The following is a 20,768-nucleotide window of genomic DNA, read 5'->3' on the forward strand; positions in this document are numbered from 1 at the left end:
ACCAAAACTCATTTTCTAAAAGAATCTGTTTAAATTTCATGCTTATGGAGAATGAAATTATCCAAAGGAAGGAGAAAAGGAAGAGGTGGGATTTTAGTTGGTTGTGGGTTAATGTTTTGGTGTTTGGTTGTTCATTTGTTTTTTAGGGCTTTAGGGTTTTTTTTTCAGGTTTTGTTTGTTTTTTCCAAATAATAAGATTAGGCTAGTAAGGTTTTCCTAAGATTCAAAACATTGTGGGAAGATTTTTTTATTTTTTTTTTTGTTGATACAGTTTTGTTGCATGAAGTACTTTTTGATCTCTTAGCAGATTGGTCCATCTTTCTAAATATATTAGAATATCTCATGTTAAATATGATACTATAAAAAGGGCATGATTTTTTTTATTAATGACTGAAAATAGCATTTCTCCTTCAGTATATACACCTGTAATTTTTGCTGTTTTTCTTCATAAAGCAGAAGAATGTTGATGTATAAGGAATATAAATGAATTCAATTTTTTTTTAATCTTAGTAAAACTTTTACCTTTTTCTTACTTTTCTTTATTTTCCATCTGCAGAGTGACTGTCAGCACTCCCAGTGGATTCCAGGATCAAATCTAGCTCTCTGAATATGTTGTTCCTTGTTCTTACAGATTGATCACTTTGGATTTGATGAAAATCGTACATTCCGGCAGCGGTATCTAGTAGCAGATCAGCACTGGAAGAAAGACAATGGACCAATACTATTTTATACAGGCAATGAAGGAGACATCACGTGGTTCTGCAACAACACGGTGTGTAGAAAATAAATTCTTGAATTACAGTCCTTTCTTCCAGTAATGATTGTTCTGATTGTTATAGGAGGAAAAGGAAGCAGAACAGAAGTACAGAAAAAGTTTTAGGGAGTTCAGGGTGTTGTCTGAAGCCCAAAGAAACCAAAGGGATGCACTGTGTTAACTTCTTAGAGTAGTGAAGAAAATTTCTAGAGGAAACACTATTAGGTGCTTTGAGCTAAGAATTCAGAATTTTGGACCATATCCTAGTACTTATCCTAGTACTTTAGATTCCCCAAGTAAAATGGGAGGTTTTGATGTTTATGTTTTATCACTATTAAGAGAAGTGTGAAGTGAAATGAAAGAGACTGGAAATCAAGGGGGCTGGATGATTCTTGTTCTCTGCAATACCTGTGGAAGTTTTTACTTCCCTGGCTGATACAAATGCAGAATGGAGTGTGTGAGTATTTTTCAGCCTTTCATTACAAAGTCCAGTAACACAACAAGACCAAGCTCAAAGCAATCAAGGCCTGCTTACATACTTTGTTCTGTCGACAGGCAATCTGTGTCTGCCTGTTTCCATAACAGGTGGTAACAAGCTGTTATCGAGTACCATCACGTTGTACTTATTTATTAGTTGAAAATAAGTGTATTACAATGCTCTAGATTGTTGCTTATTGCCAAACAAGTTTTGTGTTTTCTGTAATGTAGTTCTAACTCAAATGCATGCTTTTCTCCTGTAGCCTTTTTTATTTGCTGTGGATGAAGCTCATGTCATAGGAATTCTGTCAGGATTGCTTGTGCGTAATCACAAAACAATTCTGCCTAATGTTTTGCAGCATTAAAATATACATACTTTCTTTGCATGTATCACCTTCTCTGTGTGGGTATCTGTTTTATGTGTTTTCTTCAGTGAGACTTTAAAACCAAATTGCACTCTCTGGTATTTTGATAGTGCCATCTTTCTAATCCAAGAATAAGAGTTGAAATACACTAGACCGAAAGTAGAGACTTTTAAACAAGTTGAATCAATTATTTTCAATGTCTGTTTTCCTCCAACCAGGGTTTTATGTGGGATGTGGCTGAAGAACTTAATGCTATGTTGGTGTTTGCTGAACACAGATATTATGGAGAATCTTTGCCCTTTGGGAATGAGTCTTTCAGCGTAAGTGTCATCTTTGGTCTTCCTTATAGATGTGTTCTATACAAACATAATTCTGCATGTTGTAATCCTTGCCAGGGCAATTAGCGTTAACTTGAGTAAGATGTGAATGTGCTAGAAGAACACAACTATCCTATTTTTGTAACTCTCAATTCTAGGATTAAAAAAAGAAAAAAAATCTGAGATTTTTTTTTTTAGTGCTTCAAGAGACACCTGCAAAGCATATTTTATTTGTTATCAGGCATAGATTTAAACCTTTACAGCTGCTGTGGGGAATAGAAGGACTGCTGCTGGAAGTCTCTCATGCTGTATATAACCTGCTTTCTTTCCTCTCAGGATTCCAAGCATCTGAATTACCTGACATCAGAACAAGCTCTGGCAGACTTTGCAGTACTAGTTGACTACTTAAAGACAACTATTGCAGGCGCCCGTCACAGTCCAGTCGTAGCTATAGGAGGATCTTATGGAGGAATGCTTGCAGCCTGGTTTAGGATGAAATATCCCCATATGGTAGTTGGGTGAGTGTACTCATCCTGCTTAAACAGAGCAGGCATTTGTTACTTCCATGCTATAAATATTACAGCTCTGGGAGAAGTACCATAATTCAAGCTGGCTTGAATTTTTCACTACTGGAAGAAGGAATCAAGTTACTTTGAATTTGGGAAGAGGCACATCTGCCTAATAAAGGCAACTGTAGGTCAGCAGGTACTGGATTCTGTATATTTTCAGAGCTATCTGTTAGATTTGTGAAAACAGCACACGGCATCTAATTTTTTTGAGCGTCTCCAGACTTCCTAATGACTTTAGGCAGGTCTTTAATCTCTTCAATGCCCTAGTTACCCTCTTGGAAAAAAGAATAGTAATTTCCCAACTTTTTTGTGCGGGAGAGTATATTTTTGTGGACAGTGGCTCTCTTAATTTGAGTTTACACAATGTCTAGTGAGAAAGACGTAGTCGCTAGATATGAAAAACATATCGCTAGATATGAAAAACATATCGCTAGATATGAAAAACAATAAACTAATCGAGTCTGAATTTTTACTTCATGTATTTACTGATATCTTTGTACTAGTATCCAAGACTTATATCCTTCAGCAGCCTCTGCATGCAGACCTATGGAACAGTTTTGCAGCATTATGGTTAGTTCACCTAGAGCGCAGTGTCCAAGTGCTGCTTAGACAGTGGCTGTGGGGAGGGTATTGACCAGAGGATGGAATTTCACTTTGCAGAGGTTCAGGGTCTTTTTATGTCCCTTTGCAGAGCTGTGGCAGCCTCCGCCCCAGTCTGGCAGTTTGGTGATTTGGTTCCGTGTGGCGCTTTTTTCAGCATAGTGACCAATGATTTCAAAAAGAGTGGGACAGGCTGCTCAGAAAGCATCCGGAATTCCTGGAATGCTATTAACCACCTTTCCTCAACAGGTAATACCTCACCAATACTTTTTTCAAAGAATAGTAATATTCGGGGTTGTGTTATGGCTTTCACTTGTGTATGTATTGGGTTTTTTGAAACTATATGCCTAGTACTGAAAACTGCCAAGTGAACTTAGCGGGTTTGTTTTAAATGCCTGGTTTCTTGTATCACAAGCTTCTTTCAGACCTGGTGGGATGCAGAATCCAGGTCCAAACATCCCTAAGGTCAGACAAAAGCAGACTTCAGAACCTCAAGGCTTGTATTCCTTTCTGACAAAATAGGCCTGATAGTCATTACTATAAAAAAAAAGTTTGTTTACTGAGACACTCAGGTGGAGAAAATGACTGCAATCCTTATGGACTCAGCGATAGGGACTGACAGGGACTCAGCTGGACTTGAAGATATTGAGGATCTCTTCCAACCTAAGTGATTCTGTGAGTCTACAACTACCTGAAAGGAGGTTGTAGTCAGGTGCTGACTAATATTTGATCTGCTATACTTGTATGTATGTGGAATAATTTCACTAAATTAGTTATACTAAATAAAAATATTTTTTAGCAGAGGAACAAATGACCTATGTGTTAATATTTAGTGTATTGTGCCATTATTTTATCTATTTCTTTTTATTAAAGATGCAGGTTTGCAGTGGCTTTCCAGCACATTTCATTTGTGCAGCCCATTAAAAAATCTTCAGGATGCTGCTGTATTGAAAAATTGGCTGAGTGAAACATGGGTAAACTTGGCTATGGTGAATTATCCTTATAAAGCTGACTTCTTGCAGCCTCTGCCAGCTTGGCCTATACAGGTAATTCAGAACTAATATCTTGTAGAATTGACCATTTGGTTTAACTAATTCTCTCCTTCCCTCCTAGCTTGCACCTTTTCCTTTATTTTTTTGGCTCTGTAGAACCAACATGACTGAGAAAACACAATAGGTTGTATCAAGAGCCTAGAAGAAGAAAAGTGTCAGGGATGATTGAAAAGCTTCAGCTGTGCTGCAGAGCTGCTCTCGAGTAGCAGAAATGCTGCAGAAAAAAGCACACAAAATTAGGGATTCTGGTGCAGGCTTAGTTGACAGAGCTTGCAAGTGAAGAGAAAGTTTTGAGCCTCTGTCCTTTTTGATGTGAGAAAACTAGTGAGACAAAATGTGGATCTCCACAAATGTATTCCTTACAGGGTCACTTCTCAAAGCAGAACCTCTTCACACTTGCAAACCTTCACTTGTGCAGTTCTGTTTATCCACAGTGCTCTCTCCAAGATTTTCATTTTCTTGGAGTGTTTTTATTCATTAAGACCCTGGCTGAATTTCCCTGCAGGACTTTGTGTCACTGTGTAAGGTAGGTTAAGACAGATAAGATAATTAGTATTTCAGGCTACTAAGCAGCAGTTAATTATAAAACAAAAATTTTCATTTGTGTAAAGCTACCTGATGGAGGAGAGAGGGACGTTCATCTGTCCACGTGGCTGTCTGCAAAGGGCAGTATAAACACCTTGAAAATTAGTTCTGCTTTGTTGTCAGTCTGACAGAACCTGAGAAACAGGCTCACCTCCACCACTGTCCATGTTATCTCTGACAGGTATAAATCTAAAATAGAAAAGGCTGCTATTAATCTGGACTGTACTAATATATGAAATCTGAGTTATTTAAGCTGTTCAGATACTCTTTTTCTGAAACAGAAGCTCTAATATGACTCTGAGGATGACAGAGGGGGAAAATGTGGACTAGATGATCTTGGATGTGTTTGCCAACCTTAATGATTCTATGTGTAGAGTAGCTGGATATACGTGTATCTTGCTTAATCTCTGTTGTGAGCTGCCTACATCAAACTGCAGGGAACCCCAATCTGTACCTGGAGCTTCTTTGTTATACATTTGTATGTGTTGTCTTTCATTACAGGGGAGCTAAATACTATTTATTAAATATAATCTATTTTAAAGTGTGGTAAATGGATTGAAAAATTTGGTAAATGAAATATTAAGGTGGCACTGGGTCTTTTTTTCAATTTTTTAGTCAGGAAATATAACGTTTCAGCTTCCTGATAGTAGCATGCACTACACAAATGCAATTTGTGTATACTTTTTGTGATAATGCTCAGGATATATCATCACATATAAAGATGTTTTCTGGAATTGCTCTGACTGTACTTGGACAAGAAATCAATATCCTAGCAGGTATCATGTCCTAATATTTAATACCTATAGATTTAGACTTCCCCTTCTCTCTTTGTTGCAGGAAGTCTGCAAGTTCTTGAAGGATCCCAAGCTCTCTGACAAATTGTTACTGCAGAATATTTTCCAGGCAGTAAATTTATATTACAATTATACAGGAGAAGCCTTATGCTTAGATGTGTCTGAGACTGCAACAAAGAATCTGGGCCAAACTGGTTGGTACTATCAGGTATGCACAGTAGCCTTTCTAAATTGCAACTCACTGAGGTTTTTTTGAGCTAGAGCTGGTAAGAGTTGTCAAGTCATTTACCTGTCAATATATTGTGTCAGATGTATTGATGTACTGATGAGAAATATAGTGACAAACCAAGTATGATTGTAGTGGTGAGGGCAAGGCAGAAAAGAGAAGCAGATTTAGGTTGTATCTTCACTATCTAGCTAGTTGTTGAGTTTCTGCTCTTCATATAGACTGGAAAACTACGTACAGCAGCCAACTGTTTGAAGCTCAACAAGGCCAAGTGCTGGGTCCTGCACTTGAGTCACAACAACCCCAGGCAGCGCTACAGGCTGGGGGAAGAGTGGCTGGAAAGCTGCCCAGAGGAAAACTACTTGGGTGTGCTGGTTGACAGCAACTGACTGTGATTCAGCAGTGTGCTCAGGTGGCCAAGAAGGCCCAGTGGCATCCTGGCTTGTATCAGCAATAGTGTGGCCAGCAAGACCAGGGCAGCGATCATCCTCCTGTACTTGGCGCTGGTGAGGCCGCACCTTGAATCCTGTGTTCAGTTTTGGGCCCCTCACTGCAAGAAGGACATTGAAGTGCTGGAGCGTGTCCAGAGAAGGGGAACAGAGCCAGGGAAGGGTCTGGAGCACAAGTCCTATGAGGACCAGCTGAGGGAACTGAAGGTGTTCAGTCTGGAGAGGAGGAGGCTGAGGAGTGACCTTAATGTTCTCTGCAACTACCTGAAAGGAGATTGTAGCAAGGTGGGGGTCAGTCTCTTAAGTAACAAGCAGTAGAATGAAAAGAGATGGCCTCAAGTTGCACCTGGAGATCTTTAGATTGAATATTAGGAAAAATGTCAAGCATTGAAACAGGCTACCCAGGAAAGTCCTGGAGTCACCATCCCTGGAGGTATTTAAAAGACACTATGCACTTAGGTACACAGTTTAGTGGTGGACTTGGCAGTTTTAGGTTTGTGGTTCAACTCAGCCTTAAAGGGTCTTTTCCAACCTAAATGATTCTGTGATAGTTTGATAGTAATTACTGATCAAATGCTGTTTAAGCTTTCTTTTTTTAATACTGCACTAACAGCTATTGGACAGTCTCCTGGGAATACATCTTATTGATCTGCCGTTTCTTTCAGGCTTGCACTGAGATGGTGATGCCCTTCTGCACAGATGGTGTCCATGACATGTTTGAACCTGAGAAATGGGACTTTGATGCATTTTCAGAAGAGTGTTACAGACTGTGGGGAGTGAGGCCTCGCCCCTCTTGGATTCTTTCTATGTATGGAGGAAAAAACATCAGTTCACACAGCAACATCATCTTCAGGTGAGCCCTGTTTCAGCTTATAGTGTAGAGTCTTCCACCAGTTTGGGTTGTCAGTGAAGAGAAAGTTGGCCTAAGTAGCAAAAGGATCTGTCTACAGCACTCCAGCTGAATAAATGATGGGAATGCTTTGTGTTGCTACTGAGAGTAAAATGGTCAATGTGCAGCGGCTAAAGAAGCCAACTGTTCTGTTACTGCCTCTGTGACTCTAAAAGAAGAATCTGGATTGAGATTCTGCCAAATATAATCTTCCCATGTGGAATCCTTCTTATCTTGTGGCCAAAATCCAGGTTTCCCATGCTGGTAAATTCATCTAACTTTTATGAACCCAAAGCACTGTCACTTCAACAGAAAAGGAAAGTCTAAACAAGCTCTAGCTATAACACAGAATCTCAGTACCAAAATTATTGCTCTGAGTGATAGCGTTGTGGAGGGGCTGGTATAACATTCCTTATCCCTTTGATACAGGAAAGAGAGGCAAGTAACTTGGGGAGTTTCTATTACTGCCAATAGCCCTTTTCTTTTAGTGGTATTTAGGCAAGTTTCAACACAGTTGTATAAGATGCAAATACAAAGACATTTCCATTTTAGTAAGGCATACTGGTAATACAACAAAAGTTTGTTCTGAAACACCTTTATATGTGGACAAAAAGTGAAAGAAATTTTTCAGTCTAGTTCAAAAAACTGGGGCTTGCTGCTTGCTCTCTATTCAGCCTTCACTTTCCTTATTTTTAAGATTAAACTCTGCTATCTTTAGAGGAAGGTTCATGTAGTTGTATTTTTGCTGTGTGGTGATACAGATGAGTGCTGTCTGTTCATCAGGTCCTTATGTGGTAGGGAGGTGTTCAGTACACCCATTGAGGCCTGTGCTTCAGGAGTCCTGACTTGCTGTACCGATTGCCCGCTGTGGGAAGCTCCTGGATATATATTTCTCTGTGCTTTGGTTAAAATTGTGCAAGGCCTTCTCATAAAAAACCCTACCACTTCTATAAAACAAGATCAGAATTAGACTTTTGGACTTCGTAGATAGGTGTGCATTTTAACAGTATAAAATTTTCACTTAAATTAGGGGTTATTTTCTGGATTGCAGCTCTTAACATTGGTCTGTTTGGCTCTAAAGGCCTGTTGCTTTCCTCTTGTATGCCTCTTGCTGTTTCTGTCCTAGCAGAATATCTACTCTGGAGTGAGAAATTCCACCCTCTTTTGGAAAACTTTTTTAATAAAAGAAGTTTGTTGGTTTAACTTAATTTCTGTGGAGTGTTGCTTATTTCCAAGGTCTCACAGCTCTGTGCAGTAGAAATCTGCTTTGTAAGTGATAGACAAGCAAACAAATCTAAGTGTTTAAGAATTTATGCTAGCTGAAGGAGCTGGAAATGAGAAAAGCCTGAAAGCAACCAAATGAATGTAGAAGTTAGTGCTGTACACACAAAGCTTTTGGATCTCAAGCTGGATGTTTCTCTTCAAATACATTGTCAACACTGTACATTTTATATAAGAGCCTTTTATCTTCAAACACTGAAGAGTGCTTTACAAAAAATATCCCAGTGTTTACCTGGGATGTGGCTCCCTGTAGGCTGAAAAGGACTGTGTTTCAAGTGACAGGGAACTTGCACAACAGTGTAGCACAGGAAGGGAAAAATACTACATCTGAAGAGAACTACTGTAGGGTCGATTTATCCAGACGCAGTGGGATTTGGCCAGAATGCTTAAACTGGTGTTGGTGCTTCTCCCTCTGCGAGCAGTACATCACTCTGCAGAGTCAGTCTTGAATGGACTGTATGGTATTAATGCAGGAAACTCCATTGCTATTTTGGTACCTTCCTGGATGTATGTAGTGTGTGAGTGGTTTAGGCTGTGCACAGGTGTTGCTTGCCTGTCCTAGGCAGCACATCTTTATTAAAACTTGTTTGAGGAAATTGGGGTTTTCAGAACACTGTTTCCCCTTTCTTTTCCAGCGATTTTTCACTCCTCTTACTGGTACATGCTGTGTACTTGGTATGGAAGTGCTGTGCAGTGGTGGGAAGTGACATTTTAACACTGTTCATGAATGCAGTGGCAAAGAGCCTGTAGCATTTATAGCGTCTCATCATCAGCGTACTATGGTAGTCAAAATCAGCCCAGGTTATATCAGACAGTACAAAATTTAGTGTGCACAATCTAAAAACGAGTATTTTTCAGTCTGGATGGATCACACCTAGGTTGTATACATCCTTCTGAGTTAGGGCACCCACTGACCCAGTTCTGCACAGGGAAAGGCCAAAAGTGAAGGCTCTGTTATGAGAAGTACTGGAGTTCTGTACAGAAGGGAGAATAGTTAGCACAAAAGGAGGGAACTGGTGGCAATGAAGAGAAGATACAACTATGCCAGACTGAAGAGAAAAGGAGAGAGGAAAAAGTTAATAAAAGGAAACATGGCAGTTGTGGAGAGCCAGCATGTTTAAAAAGGATGCACAGACAGTGCTGCTAAGATTGTGTAAAACTCAGGGCTGGAGGGCTGAGGAGACTGAGGAGAATATAGGAAAGGGATTGCTGTGAGATAGGCAGAACCCTATGTATGCTGTGAAGGAAGTATAGCAATTGAAAACAGGACTACAATGATCATATTTTTCATTAGTTTTGTTTTGTTTTGTTTTGTTTTTTGAAAATCTTACTTGCCTGGCCACTGCTAGAAAGGAATGGCTGACTTTTTTATTCTTTCCCTTCTTTTACTTCTTTGGTTTACATTGGGAAATTCCTGTCCCGTGAGATGGGCAGCTGAGTACTTACATGCATGCTTAGTTTAGCACATTCATTCTAGTTGGTACTGAATTATGTTATTCCATAGAAACTGTTAAGACTTATGATTTTGTGGTGAGCCCTCCATTCCCCCTCCTCTCAGCAAGTCTCACTTGCCAAACTGCGTCAGTGCCTCTAGTGCCATCGTTTGGCAGAGGACACAGCCAGCAGCTTGCAGAAAAGCCGGAGGCTGTGTTGTTTCCTTGTGGCATGCTTAGTTTCCACATGACTAGGACCAAAAGATCCAAGTTCATGTACATCATGGGTCTCTCAGCAACTCATCCCCCTGTTGCCAAGGTGCTCTGCTGATTCAGGTGACCTTTTAAATCCAATGCATTTGGTTTATTGGGCAGCTCTTTATGCTTTTTGTTTTGCAGATACAAAATGTTTCTCTTGTCTGAAGTCATATTTAGAATCACTGGAAGTAAAGAACTACAGAGACTCAAGATACTTGGGGTTTTTTCGGTGTAAAACAAGAAAAGTATTAGTTCAGACCCTATCAGGTTTTCACTGTTAATTATTTCTAAAAAACTTCTTTTTTTACTCCTTATTTTTCTGGTTTGTGTTTTGTTGTTGTTGTTGTTGTTCTTTTTAAGTGCTGCCATTGTGGTATTTTTCTAGCTTTATATCTCTTAATGTCCAAGGATATTTTAATTTCTTAGATCCATCTAGAAGTTTACCCTTGTATGCCATAGCCCATCTCTGTCATTTCCTTTTGTGGGCAGATCCAGTGCTCTGAGTGAGGAACAGATCTAGATTTGCATAGTTCCACAAGTATATGGATGTTGTTTTCTTTGTGCAGAAAGATGGACCATGTGTGGGAAGAGCATTGCTGTAAAGGAAAATAAAATGTAGTGGGGATTATTGGATCAAGTCCAATGCTAGGAATGAGAGATGGAAAACTCTCTCCCCAGCTGAGCTATTGACTTGCTCTAGGGTCTATTATTTGGAGCCATATCTATAGTGCAAGGAATCCCTTCAAATGATTTGGGGTGAGGGAGGAGGGGGAGTAAATGGCATTAAATTGTCCTATTACAGAGGAAGAGTCATTTTAGACAGTTTTTTGGGAGATAAAGGCTTCATTTTAATATGGTTATTTTTAGAAATAAGCGGACTAATGGACTGTCCAAGCATTTCTTTGCGAAACCAGGCTGGCACCCAGCTGAGACAGCAAATGTAGAACTTCCTGAAAATTCAGCTCTAAAGGGGTTCAGTAGGTTATTTGTTTATGGCAGGCTGTGAAGAAGGAAAGTGAAGTGCTTTGATTTGGGAATTTGGAGATGTCTTGTTTACAGGGGAACGTGAACCTTTTATGATGATTACGGGTGGCAGCAGATTTATCTCCAGAGACTTTGGCATTGTTAAAGATTATTATCTGAATTAGCAGATAATTGTGAAGTGTAGCCTAGCTTAAGATGCAGATAGCTCCCTACCTCTGTCAGAAAGGTTTCTCTCAGCAGAGGCGTGGGCACAAGACATTGAGACAGGGCTGAGGTCTGTTTCTGTTGCTGCATATGCAAAACTAGTTGAAAGTTGGGTGAATATGTTGATGTGAAGCTGCAGCTTCACTGCTGACTGCTGTGCACATGTATCCTGATGAAATACTCTTTCCTTATAGCAATGGGGACCTGGACCCGTGGTCTGCAGGTGGGGTGACCCAGAACATCACCAATTCTCTTGTGGCAGTTGTGATCCCAGATGGAGCCCATCACCTGGACCTACGTAGCCGTAACCCTTTGGACCCCAAATCTGTACAGCAAGCTCGAGCCTTGGAAATCTACCACATGAAGCAATGGATTGAAGAGGCCAGGCACAGTCACTGAAGTCACACTGCAACAATTGTGGCTATCATACCTCCATTGGCTTTGCTTGGGAGTAGGACCAGGCCTTACAATGTGGTCATTTGAGCATTTCCCTCCTGCTTCCTCACCTGCATTGCAGTGCTCACCATTGCTTGTGCCCATGAGAGAAGCAGGCAGCAGAGGGATGGAGAGTGTTCTCGGATGATAAACTTCAGTCCAAGTTCATGGATTGAGCTGCCTGCTCTGCCTTGCTTTCCTCTTTTGCTCTTTTCAGATGCTGTATTTTACCATGTAGTAACAGGTTCCTGTTCTAGGCTTGATGCCTTGCTCCTCACTGAGCTGAGTGATTGTTCCAACTGCTGGTACGTACAATGGATTAAATGGCAGTGGTGTTGATGAAACTCCTGCTGCCTGCAGTGGGATTGAATTTCAGACATCCTCAGCTGGTGGAGATAATGGGGGAACAGAAATTATATCTTACTGTGATGTTCAGTGGAGAGGCAGGGAAGGCATGGGGAAGCTGGCTGTGCTGTTTGTAAGGAAACTAAACAGCCTTTGGCCTTTGGAATCAGTTCAGGAATAGAAATAAATATATAATTTTTTTCTCCTTAGTTTTCTTGTGGCTTATTAATCAGGTGGCTTTTGTATTCTGTGCTGTACTGAATGGTCAGGGCTGGGCCCAGACTCACTCTGCTGATAAATGGCTGAGCATGCACAATCTGCATCGGGGTTTTATTTTTTCCTTTGCTATTTGTCCTAATGCTGAAAGATCTGTCACTGTGATGATGGTTGCCAAAGAAAACTGAGTATATTTTGTATGTGTGTATATGTGTGTCTCCCCCAGAAACACTTATCTTTTTAAATCAGGAAGCTTTTGAAGCTATTCTCTTGAAGAGCAAATGTGACACTTGTGCTGGCTAGATCTTATGAAGTGACAAATAATTGGGGCTGTGCCTTGTGTGGGTTCCTCCCTCCCCTTCATTCTGTGTATTGTTCAAATTCTACATGATCTGTTTGCTGATGGCTCTTCAATAAAAGCCTTTTTAAAAAAAAATTGTTTGCTGGACAAACTATTGAAAACACAGAATGCAGCTATCCCCTTGGATCAGCCTAAAGCCTGATGCTGAGCTCACCAAGCCAGGTGCACTGGGCTTTCTGTAAGGATTCCAAACCAGACAAACTGCCCTGATTCATGAGACAGCATATTTGACATTAATAAATGGCTGGGGCAGTCCCCTCATTTTCCAGCTTTGGCTTCATTCACACTGCAGCCCTTCTTCAGAAAGGATTCTTTGCAGTTTAAAGGACAACTCCATTTTAGAACGACTCAGGCTAGGCTTCGTGTCCCCAAACTCTTAAAATTCCATTTCTGTTGAAAAGTTTTCTCAGCTTTGATGATATGCCTGATAGTTGAGTATTTTCCTAAGACACCAGGTGGCCTTTTCTGTTTCCAGTCTCCTCCTATCCTCTGCGAACAAAGCGAACCCAACACTGAATTTTTATCTTTTCAAACGCTCCTGTATCTTCTTTTCAACACAACATCTTTTTCCTTGTCTTGTGTTAAACATGTAATTTATGTTCAGACTCTGTAATCTGAACCTCTCATGCTTTTGAGCAAGGTAATTACTTAGAAAAACTATAGAGAACAAGACCAGAGAAGGAGCACAGGGGTGAAGGAAGAACTATGTAGGATTTGCCTGAAAGCTGTCCAATAGTTCCAGTTTTTACTTCAAATATTCTCTCACTCATGGACTTTATGATAACATGATATCCTTGATCTTTTTTGAAACTAATAAAAATTATTGTTTTTTTTGATTAAGTGCACTACAGTGAAGTTCATAGAAATACTATTCTATCTTCTGACATTAATTGATGTCCTGGTTTACTGTAAGCCAAGGAATGAAACTGGTAAAAGTAAATATAAATTTGGGGATCAGAAATTATTTAATTGAGCAAGCAAGAGCCTGGTCCAACTGTTCCCATGAATTGCTCAGAGTGCTACTCCAAGTGCAAATTTTGGGATAAGCATTTTCATGTTATATGGATAAAGACATGGGCATATTCATGCGCTGGGCTGTGAACAAATTATCTCTATATTGTTAATCAGCTTGTGTCTTCTCTCTTCCCTGCTAGTGAACTTATCGTCTCAGGAAATAGCTGCTGCTTTGTTTTTTGGAAAACACTTTTTAGTTTCAAGCAGCATAAGTAATTTAGAATTTCATTCCTCTCTTCTTTCTTTTCACTCCTTTCATAAGCCAAAAAAGTTACCTTCAGTAACACTTAAAACAACATGCAATTTTTCAACTTTTAGTTGTGTGAAATGACATTTAAAACAAAAAATAGGTTATGGTTTTTTTGTTTATTTGTGTTTTTTAAAATAATGTTACTATTCCATTCAGTTTCTGTCTGTGAGACTGATTTAGGTACCCTTTGGATCAGGTTCTTACTGCGTGGACCAGCTTATAAATTAGGTGACTTGTTTTTATGTTATTTTTAATTGATCCTACTTTTTACGTTTTTTCCCGTCAAACTGAGTAGTTGAAACTTTAGGTCTTATTTATCTCAAACATTCAGACTTCATCTTAAAATCCATGTACACATCCCTGAATGCTACCAAGATTTGTGGTTTGGCTACTTCAGCTAAATGTTGGCTCTCCTGTGTGTTTCGTACAGGTAAGAACAGGTTGGGCCATGGAAAATGGTTGATTTATCTTTCCAGTCGTATGATGATGGACCATACTTCATCTCAGGCTTATGTAAGTCAGAAATTATTGGAATTTAAAACTGTATGTTTCCCCCTCACTGGGGAAAATGCAGAAGGAAAAAGAATGAATGCTTTCCCCCAAGCATGAATCTTACTGGTGAACCTGCAGTTTGTGTCGATAAAAATGCGTTAGAATAATGGAATGTGGAGTATCTGGAACTGGATTTTGTTTTGCAAAGACATGGATTTTTATCCTTTGGCAGATTCAGAGTTCTGCAAGTGACATTGTCTTCTTTGCACTTGACTCTGTTGGAGCGGGAGGAAAACTAGTTACGGAAATCAGGAGGGGCAGTCAGGATGACAGGTGGTGAGGCTCTGCACTCCTTTGGTAGTTTCTTACTTCAGAGGTTTGGCTCTGTGAGGAGGAGCAGGTGTATGAGCTGGTTGTTCTCCATAGGTGACCACAGTGAATGCAATCAAGCTACCTACAATGGGGAAAAGTCCACTTTCACTTTGAAAGCTTATTTCAGTCCCAAGCAAACACGCACTTCTGACATGTCCATGATGAGGAAGGTTGTTAGGACAGATCTGTAATGCCCTCTGACCTGGCAAGGAGAGGTTTTAATTGAGCTATGCAGCCCAAAGAGTTAATAGGGCAGGGCTAAGGCTGCAGAGTCTAGGGAGGAAGCTAAATATGTTCTGCAACTCACTTTTTTTGTAGGGTAATTTTAATTTTGAAGATGATGAAATATTGGCAAAAGATATGAACGAAAGATGATATCTAAGGTCAATTCACAGTGCTTAAGTGCTTTTCAATTTTCCCCTTTTGTTGTTAAAAAATTCTGGTTTTATTGTGTAAAGGCGCTGAGCATTGCAGCTTCTACTGGTCTGAGTAGACTTGTGCTCCTATATTATTTTGATTCCTCGATTTCACAGGACTGCTTCCAGCTGCATGAACATCAGTGTTGCAGCCCTAAGTCAGCCTTTCTTTTTTTTTTTTTTCCTCCCAGCCCAACTTATTTTACCAGCAAATCTGAAACTATTTGATCCACATGCTTTAGGGCAGCTTCCTTCTCTGTATCCTTTCAATAATACAGGTCCAGTGAAGAAATTGCTCTACAACATTAGTTAGATTGCTGAAAGCTAATTTCATTGCTACCCTGGACATTGCTGAGTTGGGGACCTGCTTTGTCCTCTCTGCAGCCCTGTGATGGTGGTCCCTGTAGTCCTGGGGTGTGATGCAGAGAAAGCAATGCCCACAACAAGGAAGAGGGAGAATGTGCTCCTTTAGCATGGAGCACCTTACAGTTCTGCCCTCCAAGGCAGTAATAAGTTACATCAGCTGTTGCTTATCAGTTGGGTTTTGGGTGCCAGATATTCAGACCAGGGGTGCTTCAGGTGTAACCTGTGGGCCTCCCCATATGGAAAAATATATTTTCCATAGTCCTCACTGCTATGCCCAAATGTTTCCTCAGTGGGGAGTGAGGGCTCCCCAGGGTGGGTGGGGGCTGCCCAGCTCTCCGGGACTTTTCCCTCCACTGGTGATTTGCAAAATCTTTTCGTTCCATCCCCCAGTTTAGAAAGTAGGGGCAGCGAAACACTGAGACTGGGAATAGCAAATCCCTTCCGTTTGTCTTGTTGTTTTCTAATGTATGCGACCTCTCTGGGTGGTTTAAGCGGTTTAGGTACTTTCTATAAAAGGGATCTTTTAATGACAAAACTAATGTGATTATCTTACCAAGTGTGAGAGGCGTATTCAAGGTTTAAAGAAAATCTGTTAGAATAGCTGAATGTATCTGCTTAATCCTTTCTCTAATGTGGGTGGACAATGCTCTGGGAAGCAATTGGTCTTTCTTTCTTAGAGTAAATGCCTGGTCTCCAGAGGTAGGAACTTGTTTGCAGCTTTTTATACCCTTACGCTTCACCTTCTAGAGAATACAAAGGCGCGGAGAGAGCAGAGAGCTTTGAGAGGCCAAGTTTCACCTCAAATAGCTGGGGGTGTAACCAATACAGGGCCAATTCCAACAGGCGGCTGAGCACTCTCTGCTCCCTTTGACTGCCACCTGAATAGAGGGTCCTCCTTTTTGCCCTCCTGCAAAACCACATTCCCTGCAACGTGAAATACAGCAACTCTTTCTCCTTTCTGAGCATGCGGTGAGGTTGCCCACAGTTACTTGGATGACAAGACCCTGTCTGGTTTTGTGCTTTGCGTGAGCAGTCCTTCCCGCGTGGATCCGTGGCTTTAGGAAATTCTCCAAAGGTCCTGTTTTCCATATTAAGCTCTTGGAAAGGTTTAGATCTGTTGACAAGTTATTGCAGTGATACTTGAGCAGTAGTGAACACAGCTGTGCTTGGACAGGGAAGATGGCACGAAGGGGTGGTGCTGTGGGATGCAGACACAGCTTGACCCCCGCTGGTACCTGTGCTGTTCATAGGTCTGTGCTTGTGAATCTTTGATTTCTGCATGTCCATGTGGATGCATAGTTCTTAGAAACATTAGGAAACCCTGTTGTCAGCAACAGTTGGTAGAACCCCCCCACCTTGCTGAAGAGTTTAACAAAGCAAGTGGTGGCTCTGGGACTCTTTTAGCACATGGATTTGGCTTTATAGCAGAGACAAATAAGTTGCATTTTGTTATTTGTTATCTCAGCATCCTCAAAACAGCACATCAGGAGGAAAATTATGTGGAGCTATTGCCTTCCCAGTTGGAATGAAACACTCTGTGTCCTCTCACCACCCAGTAGAACAATACAGGGAAAAGAGGTACCTCAACATCAGTGTGTCTTCTTCACAGAGACAGGCACTCGGCTATAGTTCTAGGTGCTTCTCTGGCTACCTCAGCTGTCGAGTTGGCATTGGGTTCTCTGCTGTGGAAACAATATATTCAGAAACTTAGTGCACAATCTGAAAACTGGTCCCAGATTGTATCAAACTGAGTTTTTGGAAGGAGGGAAAAGCAATTTGTACAAATCAGGCCTTGACATCTCCCCAGCACATTGCTGTACAATCAGTAATCATAGTTCAGGTTGAAGGGACCTCAGTAGGTCTCTGGTCCACCCTCCTGCTCAAGGCAGGGTCAGTTACAGGGTCAGACCAAGATGCTCAGTGATTTATCCATTTGGGTCCAGAAAATCTCTAAGGCTGGAGTCTGCACAGCCTCTCTGAGCATCTTGCTCATCTGTCCACATGATGGAAAGGTTTTGCATCTAGTTCTAGTTTACATGTGTTTCATTCCTCCCACCATCCACCATTATGAAGAGTCCTTTGTGTCTTCTCGATCAGCCCTGCAGGCACTGGAGGCTTCTGTTAGGTGTCCCTAAAGCTGTTCCTTTTCCAGGCTGAATGAGTCCAGGTCCCCCCATCCTCTCTTCACAGGTCAAGTGTTCTAGACCCAGCCATCTCAGTGGTCTTCTGCTGAACTTGCTCCAGTTCATCAATAGCTTCTACTGGGAGGCCCCAAACTGGCTGTGATGTTTGAGTTTTGGCCACCAAGCACCAGTTAGAGGGAGATGATCCATTCACTGGATCTCCTGGCTCTGCTCCTCTTCATATGGCCCAGAAGGCTCTTGGTCTTTGCTGCCAGGGCACACAGCTGGCTCATGCCCAGTTTGATGTGCAACAGGACCCCCAAGACCTTTTCTACAGAGCTGCTCCACAGGTTGCCAGTGCCCAGCCTGACACCATAATGAGTCCTTCATTTCCAAAGGGACAGGACTTTGTGCCTGCTCTCATTGAATTCCATGAGGTTCTTGTCTCTTTCTTTCAGCCCATCTGTCTGAATGGCCATCCTTTCTTGAATGTATCAATGCTTCCCTTTAACTTGGCATCATCTGCAAGACTAGGAAACCTGAGAACAACGTAGCTTTTCTTTTGTCTCTGTTATAGAAGACATGCTTCGACTAGTTTTTGAAAGCACTTATTCTAAGTTTTTGCAGCATGGAAAGGTTGACATCTTTCCTGACCACCTTCTTGCTGTCTGCATCCCCATATCAATTCTGCCACGGATTCTGCATTTGAGCTCTGAGCAGCTACCAGGACAAGGGAGGAAACACGTATGCTGCTCTGAGCTTTAGAAGTGATGCTCAGTCCCCACATTTTCCTTGCTGCAATGAAAACAGAACCCAGTAATTTCCAAAAGAAACTATGGGACACGTCTAACAGTTAATCACTGTCCAAGCAACTGGGATGAGGAAGAGGAATGGTCTGGGCTGCCTCCATACAAAGAGCAAAGGATTTCTTTTGGAGAGTGGTTCATAGGATCAAACGAATCTGAGAGAACTATGCACCAGATCTCCAGTGTTTCATCACAGGTATTATATAAGCATTTAGTAAGTAGGAATTTTGGACCAGAATAAGACCAAAGAGGTCTTGACTGTTTTTCTTCAAGAGGAATTATAAACTTTTTAATGTGATATCATTGCCCTAATCTTAAGTGGTGCTCAGCATTCCCAGGGAAGCTATCCAGTACATCTGGGCAGATGCTGAGGAGTCATCAGGAGTGATGGCAGGCACAGTTCAGTGTGTCACTATTTCCAACACTGAACTCCCCTGAACACCCAGAGCTCTGTTTCCACACCTGCATGTGCATCAGTCTGATAGGAAGCAACTCAACTTCTTGCAGTGTCTAAAGCCCTTGGTGTTCCTCCAAACATCTCACAGATCCACTGTCTGCCCTTAGCTCCTTGGCTGAGGCAGGCTCTGGTGATGTGAGTCCTGTTCCTTTGGTCCGAGGGGAGAATGGTAGGTTCTCCCCCATGAAATATGCATATGTGTGAACATGCATGGGGAAAAATCATGTTCCTCCTCCAGAAGGAAAGGAAGTAACTTCTTCTCCCCCCTTGCAGCCTGCAGATGTGTCCAGCCTCACAAACTGGGCTCTCCAGCTGCCCTATAGCATTTCAGTGTGTGCCAGAGAGGACAGGAGAGGAAGCGAAGGATATAATTTCCTTGTGGAGACCAGTACCCAAGGCTCAGTCACCACAAATGAGGCCATTAAAAAGGGCCAGGCCCTCCCAGGTCATGCTGGAGGATAGCAGAGGCTCCCAACTTTCCTCCCAACAGATGAAGTCAGTGCTTGCTAGGCAAGCTAGACTAATAAATGTCAGGGCAGCGGGAGGTGAGTGCAATCAACTGCGAGAGCCTGAGTTATAGCTGTAACCTGCTGAATTCCTGGGTCACAAAGTAATTTACAGAACAACCCTAATGTCATTCAATAATTATTCTGATAGCCCAGACCCCGGGGGGCACAGCCTCCTGCCGTGGGTGTTATTAATACCATCAACAAGCAGCAGGATGTTGGTGTGAAGAAAAGAACTACAACGCCAGTGTGTGAACCTAAGGAACAAATGGAAAGTGGTATTAATAGGATATTGTACCTAACAAGTAAAAAAAAAACCTGATCTGTCTATCTTGTTCTACCAGGTCATTCAGCAAAATATGAATGTCTCCCCTGTGACAGTGGAAATTGCTGATGGCAGTTTGCAACAGAAGGGGAGGAAGATCAGTGTCAGTGGCTGCTCATTTATATCTCCGAGCCTCTGTGATAGTCCCCATGGAGACTGAAGGGGAAGGGGGGAGGAGGTGGTTTCCAAGCACCCCCAGAATAATTTAAATTAATATCCATTGAACAATGTAAACCTTCCCTTTGACGTGGCGTGGGAATAGGCAGTCGCAGCGCTCGAACTGGGTCAGCTGAAAGGGAAGGTAATGCCACAGCCCAGGATTTGATCAGCGGAGTAAGCCAGGGGCTCGACCTCTGCTATCTCGGTTTCTCCCTTCCCCTCCCAACCCCCATCCTCTAGAACATCAAGAAATGGAAGCAGAAATGTCTTTTTATGAATGGAAAATTCCTGGATAAAAAGGATGCATATTAAACCTGAGAGTGGGTGTAGAGGACAGCATCTTCTGCAATGTTTACGGATCCTGGCACATGGGTGTCAGGAAATGCAAGTGTTGACAGGGTAGCATTGGCACAGCTGCAATTTTAAATCATTTTACAGCACCACTTTGGGTTTTGTGACCCTTCCTCTCTCAGCTGAAGCTCTATGAGGTCTTAAGGTGGCTGCAAAGGTGCAATAAGGAATTATATGGGCAAAGCCTGAGGGGAATCAAGCCTGAAGTAACCTGTGAGTTGTTTCACAGCTGAGAAATGACAGTGGAGGGCTACTTGTAACGTTGCTTTGATCTGGTACACACCGCTAACAAACAAGCAAAGCCCCTCTGGTTTTGATCCTTCCTCATGCAGAGGAGCACGTAGTTTATTTAAACATGGGGGTAAATGTTTCTTAAGGGCATTTAAAGCATCAGGGAAGGTTTCCTAGCCATTATTTCAGGGATAAATAGCAGATGTTGGCCTATAGCAGAAGATATTTAGCCCCAGGGCTGTTCCTGTAACACAGTAATAGAGCTGTCACAGCTGTGGCCAATTCACTGCTTTTTCATAACTTCAG

At 41.7% G+C, this 20,768-nt stretch overlaps 1 protein-coding gene across 1 annotated transcript; it reads left to right on the forward strand.

Moving 5' to 3' along the window:
* The first annotated feature begins 611 nt into the window (after positions 1–611).
* On the forward strand, positions 612–12,669 carry PRCP (prolylcarboxypeptidase). Its single transcript, XM_008934872.2, has 8 exons — positions 612–772; positions 1,815–1,916; positions 2,250–2,431; positions 3,174–3,331; positions 3,956–4,128; positions 5,557–5,721; positions 6,854–7,041; positions 11,432–12,669. The coding sequence occupies exons 2-8, from the start codon at positions 1,821–1,823 to the stop codon at positions 11,634–11,636; spliced, it is 1,167 nt and encodes a 388-aa protein (XP_008933120.2). The 5' UTR covers positions 612–772; positions 1,815–1,820; the 3' UTR covers positions 11,637–12,669.
* Positions 12,670–20,768: the final 8,099 nt, after the last annotated feature.

Source organism: Manacus vitellinus, unplaced genomic scaffold, assembly GCF_001715985.3.
Source record: "Manacus vitellinus isolate BGI_N305 unplaced genomic scaffold, ASM171598v3 scaffold_2_pilon, whole genome shotgun sequence".
In the NCBI taxonomy this organism is placed as follows: Eukaryota; Metazoa; Chordata; class Aves; order Passeriformes; family Pipridae; genus Manacus; species Manacus vitellinus.